Source organism: Cynara cardunculus, unplaced genomic scaffold (assembly GCF_001531365.2).
Source record: "Cynara cardunculus var. scolymus isolate 2C unplaced genomic scaffold, CcrdV1 Un_Scaffold_6545, whole genome shotgun sequence".
NCBI classification, from domain to species: domain Eukaryota; kingdom Viridiplantae; phylum Streptophyta; class Magnoliopsida; order Asterales; family Asteraceae; genus Cynara; species Cynara cardunculus.
In genome coordinates this window covers 9806-15836 of record NW_020203026.1, presented here as the reverse complement: position 1 = coordinate 15836, position 6031 = coordinate 9806, and the positions used below count along the sequence as shown (strand labels likewise).

General features: G+C 40.4%; 2 protein-coding genes across 2 annotated transcripts; both read right to left on the bottom strand.

The window, feature by feature from the left end:
• Positions 1-450: 450 nt before the first annotated feature.
• LOC112504698 lies at positions 451-1450 on the bottom strand. Its single transcript, XM_025108641.1, has 4 exons — positions 1337-1450; positions 1129-1257; positions 913-1053; positions 451-636 (listed from the first exon to the last, which is right to left on the bottom strand). Exons 1-4 carry the CDS (start codon positions 1448-1450, stop codon positions 451-453), a joined length of 570 nt encoding a protein of 189 aa, XP_024964409.1.
• Positions 1451-4875: 3425 nt separating this feature from the next.
• On the bottom strand, positions 4876-5778 carry LOC112504697. Its single transcript, XM_025108640.1, has one exon. The coding sequence runs from the start codon at positions 5776-5778 to the stop codon at positions 4876-4878; it is 903 nt and encodes a 300-aa protein (XP_024964408.1).
• Positions 5779-6031: the final 253 nt, after the last annotated feature.

Sequence of the window (6031 nt, the reverse complement as noted above, 5' to 3'; positions counted from 1 at the left end):
AATTTTTTGAAATTGCATAATTCCTGTATCTATTTATAAAAAAACTGAAAATAATAATATAACATTTTAACTTACCAATTCATACGATTTAAAATATGGATTCATACAATTTAAAATATTCAATTCATACAATTTAATCTTCAAATACATACAATCTAACTATCGGAAGGTGTCGGAGGTGGGAAAACGTATCCTGACTGCCGTATAAACGTAGCAAAATGGTCGGATAATGCGGCCTGTTGGGCTAATGCAGCAGCTTGTCTGGCCTATTCGGCCTCCAAATCTGCCATATTCTTCCGTTCGGTTTCCAGTTCCTCTCCTACCCTTGCCAACTTCTCTCTCAACTCTGTTACCTGTAAATATTCAATATTCGACAAAGTCAGTAATTTGTTCGCAATTTTAGTAATGAGAAAGTTTATAACAATATAACCAACGWACCTCCGCTCTTGACTAGTATGATGACCCGCTACTGCTACATCTACCCGTCATAGCATAAGAGGGATCCTGGGTGGTCCCGAAACCAAATATTCGGCCTTTCCTCCGCACTCCGACACTTTGCTCCCAAAGAGATGCCTCATCAGGGAAAGGGCTGTCGGTACTAGATTGTGACTCACCCCTAAGTGATTGAAATCGCTCCTATGGTTCACCAAAACAAAAGCGGGTGAGGTTATGTATGTAGATATTTCAGCAGCATAACGACTGTAAATCAARYATAAYCAATGYATSTATTTAACAACTAAGCATTCTAATAATACCAATGTTCGAAGTCACATTCTCAACCTACTTACTTAGCCTAACGTCTGCCCAACAATGGCAGCCCAAACTAATAGCATCACTATGTTTGTTGAAATATATTACCTTAAACCTACCAAACGTATCTATTAACCAAAGTAATGGTTTTAGAAAACTTACATGATATCTAGCAGCTTTGGGATAACTGAACTGAGGAGGATTGGTAGGCGGGTCGGACGAAACTTGATCGAACTTCTGGTTCGTGCAGTGAGTACGCTCAAATACCTCAGTAGCAGTTGGCTCACGATCCATTACTTGTGCCTACATTCGACAATTAGTTAAGTTGTTACTAACATAAAGAACGAATTACATTTTCAAAAAAGATTATATACTCACCATCCTGTCTTGATGTTGTGCAGTACTAATCGAGCCCCCAGTGTGTCTGGACGACACCCCCTCAAACTGGGTGTTCCGATTGGCCCGATTGATCTTGGATTTTCTTTTCCAAGCCTCGGTATCCCAAACCTGTTAAAAACAGAGCACATATATAAGACGAAAGGTGGTACACCTGGCAGTTCGAAAAGCTCACAATAGAGATACATACTATGTCAATCATCTGCAGCCAAAACCTGTCTGGTATCCATATGGGATGGTGTAATCTACTCCATGAGAAGTCCTCACCATCCCATTGCTGATCACCAGGATAGGCCTGTGCCATGGCCTAGTCGCGTGTAGAGCTCATCCAGTCAGAGTACCTGTTGTGCATGGCTTTGGTCCATAAATCATGAACCATATCATCCAGCTCAGGTTCCCACTGGAACTTAGCCTACATACAAAATGTTTGTATAAATGTAAAAACAATAACCTTATATGTATAATTACATTAAAATGGTACACTAACCCTAAAGGGCTGGAACATCAAGTCACGTGCTTCCTGAGGTACTTCCTTCCATCTATGCCACATACCAGCAAAAGAAGACCTGAAGATAGTTGTCATCTCTCGGATAACATGGGCATCTTTAAACCTGTACAATTAAACAAATATTTACAACACAAAGACATTCATATTATTTTATTATGTAATACAAAGTCTTATACCACAACTACTTACCCATGGCCTAACAAAGACAGATGTCTTCGGTGGCTCGGATGACTCCGTGTCGACATCTCTATGTTTCGACCTCTCCCCGAACCCGAACCTGTCGAAGCTGGGGGCTCCATGGCCACCTCTTGCTCATCTAAACCGTGAAAACCGGTGTCCGGAAACTCTACAATGTCATCGGCGCGGGCAGAATTGCTACCCCTACCAGACATGGGGATGCCACGACTCCCATGACAGCCTCTACCACGCTCTCGGCGTGACATATCCTGAAAAAACAAACATTAGATTATATCATGAAAAAAGATAATGACAAATCGCGATTATATATGTATAACTGTAAAATAAGCATACAGAAGACAAGCTACTCATCAGAAGAATGATCAGATAACATCGGTTMATMTTCATCATTTGAATCATCATCTATGTCTTCAAATTCTGGTTCATCTTCGCTTTCTTCGTTCGATTTGTCGCCACCTTCATCTTTATTTATATTATGGAGTATGTTTACCTCCCCTGTGGCAAGATAAACATCATCGAGCTCGTTTTCCAATGAGAACGTTGTATGAGTTACCCTTTCGTTGACTTGAAAGAATTGTTCTCCATCCACATGATCATTGTTTTCAACATCATTAATCATGTCGGACACTTCATATATGCCACGAGCCTTTGTCTTGACAACTGCCCACCAATCTTTCAAATCCTTTGTCATCGAAGGATATGAAGTATAATAGACTTGTTCTGCYTGTGATGCTAGAACGAACGGGTCGTCGGATCCAAATCTAGACTTATATTTGATATCTACCAAATTGTGTTTAGGGTCAACTCTAACCCCCGAGGCAGTATCAAACCAAGTGCATTTGAACATGACAACCACCTGTCGCACTGAGCCATAATACTCCACCTGTCGCACTGAGCCATAATACTCCACCTCTATAACTTCATCTAACATTCCATAGAAGTCAGACTCACACTCGTCATAACATGCCCCCCTTACACATATACCACTATTATGGGTAACTCGATCGGATCCATGGGTCACCGTATGGAACTTGTAACCATTCACAAAGTATCCCTGATGCATGGTGGCATGACGGCCCGGTCTGCGTGTTAGGGATTTTAATTGTTCATTTGAGTCGTTTAACTCGAACATGACCTATAAAAGAAGGTCACACGTAAGAAACACATAACGTACGTCATTACATTCTGTATATTAATACCAATGACCGGTATATATATACTCACGTGGTGCGAGAACCAGTCAGCAAACCTCTCCTCCCGAATTCTATCAAGTTCAACATCATCAATATTCAGTTCAGTTTGTCGAATCTTTTCATCAAAGGTGGTCTGGAAAGGTTGAACTTCTACACAGTTGAACAAGACATATCTATGGACGAGATGGAACCTTGAATATGCTTAATCGATCATCGGTCTCCGAACAACTCGGGATATTCGTGGCAAAGTTCCTTGACTCACGATTATGTCTTGTTTCTATTGTTGGATCAAAATAGAGGGAGCAATAGGTAGAAAGTTCATTTACAAGGTACGACTCAAYGATAGAGCCCTCAACCCTTACTTTGTTTCGAACCGTTCTCTTTAACGACCCAAGCTTCCTAAAGAGATGAAATACATGTTAGGGACAAGAAGAGTTTTTTATATGAATATATTGTACTATATTTCAATAAAATTAGGAACTCACCTTTCATAGAGATACATCCACCTATATTGGATCGGACCACCATTTATAGCTTCACGTGTCAAATGTATAACGAGGTGTTCCATTGAATCAAAAAATCCGGACGGAAAGACCTTTTCCAACTTGCAAATTGTTTGAACAATACTTGTTTGCAATGGAACYAAGTCATCTATGTGTAACACCCTTGAACATATCACATGGAAGAATGTGCACAACTCCGTTATTGCATCCCATATCGAAGTTGGTATCATCCCTCGTAAAGCAATAGGAAGCAATCGTTGCATAAACACATGACAATCATGACTCTTGAAGCTATAAAAGATAGAATCTTCTAGGTTCACACAACTCCCTATGTTCGAAGCATACCCGTCTAGAAACTTCAACTTCTTCAACCATGCACACACTTGTTTTACTTGTTGTTTGCTCAAACTGTACGATGACTTTGGTTTCACTACTTTGTTGCCTGACATGGCAATGTGCAAATCCCGTCGATCGCAATGAACCTCTACATCTCTTCTCGCCTTTACATTGTCTTTAGTTTTTGACGTATCCATGACGGTGTTAAAGAGATTCTCAAAAACATTCTTCTCAATATGCATGACATCGAGGTTGTGTCGGATCAACAACGTCTTCCAATATGGCAACTCCCAAAAGATGTTCTCTTTACCCAATTATGATTGGTTCCGAACCCACTAATTTTTCTATTTTTTGAACTATATGGGATACCCTCATAAACAGTTGGAAGGTGACGAACGAACTCCCAGATCTCTTCACCGGTTACCTCAGGTGGTGGACCAGTTAACACCCTATTACCTGCCATAAATCCTTTTCGATCACGACGGAAGGGGTGTGTTCTAGGTAACCATCTCTGATGACAATCAAACCAACATGATTTCCCTCCATTTTTTAACTAGAAGGAATCCACCTCCCCCATGCAATATGGGCAGGCTAACTTGCCATGCGTGCTCCAACCCGACAACATTGCATAAGCTGGGAAGTTGCTGATGGTCCATAGTAGTATAGCCCTCATCTTGAAATTATTCTTACGATACACATCATATGTAAGAACACCCTCCGTATACAACATTTTTAGATCATCTATTAGCGGCCTGAGAAACACATCCAAATTCTGACCGGGGCTCTTTCTACCAGGGATGACCAATGCAAGCTCAACATACGAATCTTTCAAAGCCATCCAAGGAGGTAGATTGTAGATGGTAATAAAGACGGGCCATAGTGAATACGGATTCAAAGTAAAATTATTCGGATTGAAATCGTAGGTGCATAACCCAAGACGAACATTCCGGATCTTAGAAGCAAAGTTAGGATCCCTCATGTCGAAATGCTTCTAAGCCGCACCATCACTTGGATGTACCATTTCACCCGGTTTCACCCGATGATCGTAATGCCAAGTCATCTCTTTCGCGATCTTTAGAGACATATACAATCTTTGGAGTCTTGGAACAATCAGTAAGTACGTCAACACCAAGTTAGGGACCTTTTTTCGTCCACTTGTCTTGTAACGACTTTCATCGCATACTCTGCAGTGGGTCAACCCAGAATCATGCTTGTAAAATAACATGCAATGGTTTTTGCAAGCATCGATCTTTTGTTTTGGTAGAGCAAGATTTTCCAAACTCTTCTTCATCTCATAGAAGTTACAGGGTAATTTATCACCCTCAGGTAGCATACGCTTAAAAATAGGAAACACTCTATTATATGTTGTCTCGGGTACATTACATTCTGCCTTCCAATGCAACAAACTCGTCGCAGCCCCTAATTTTGAAAAAGTTTTACATCCATCCCATAAAGGCTCGTCAACAGTTTGTAACATGTTATAAAAGCCTTGGGTAGATGGATTAGGTGTTTGCTCTTCCCATGTCATGGCATCATGTACCATGTGATCGTTCACCATTTGAAAATAACCTTCATTATGATCCACTATAGGATTAGAAGATTGACCCACGTCTTGATGAGATGCATGTAAAGAAAAGGTTTCACCATGTCCCCACCAAATGATATAATCAGGCATGAAACCATATTTCATCAAGTGTAGTTTCACGTCTTCTCTTTCTCTACAGGCTTCCTTTCGACACTTGGAGCAAGGACATCTAATGTGGAACACTATCCCATCATGTGTAGTTGTCCTTTCAACATAATCTTCATTGGCATAAGCAATGTCCAAAAAACCTTCCAAGTGTCTGACATAGGTCCGGCTAAGAGCCCCTCGATCATCATTCTTTCTATACATTCATCCTCTATTTGTCGACATATTGAATAACTACAACAAAGAAAGAAGTAGTTAATCGACAAAATCAACGTATAGGTTTAGAGGAGTTTCAGATTACTTTAAAGGTTTGACTACTTGAAAGTCAAACTGTAGGTGTGAATGAAATTGGCGGTCTTTGAAAGAGTTGAGAAGCCTACATGTAAAGTGTTGACTACTAGAAAGTCAAACCGTAGGTTTAGAGAAGTTTCGGATGACTTTAAAACTCTAAGTGTAA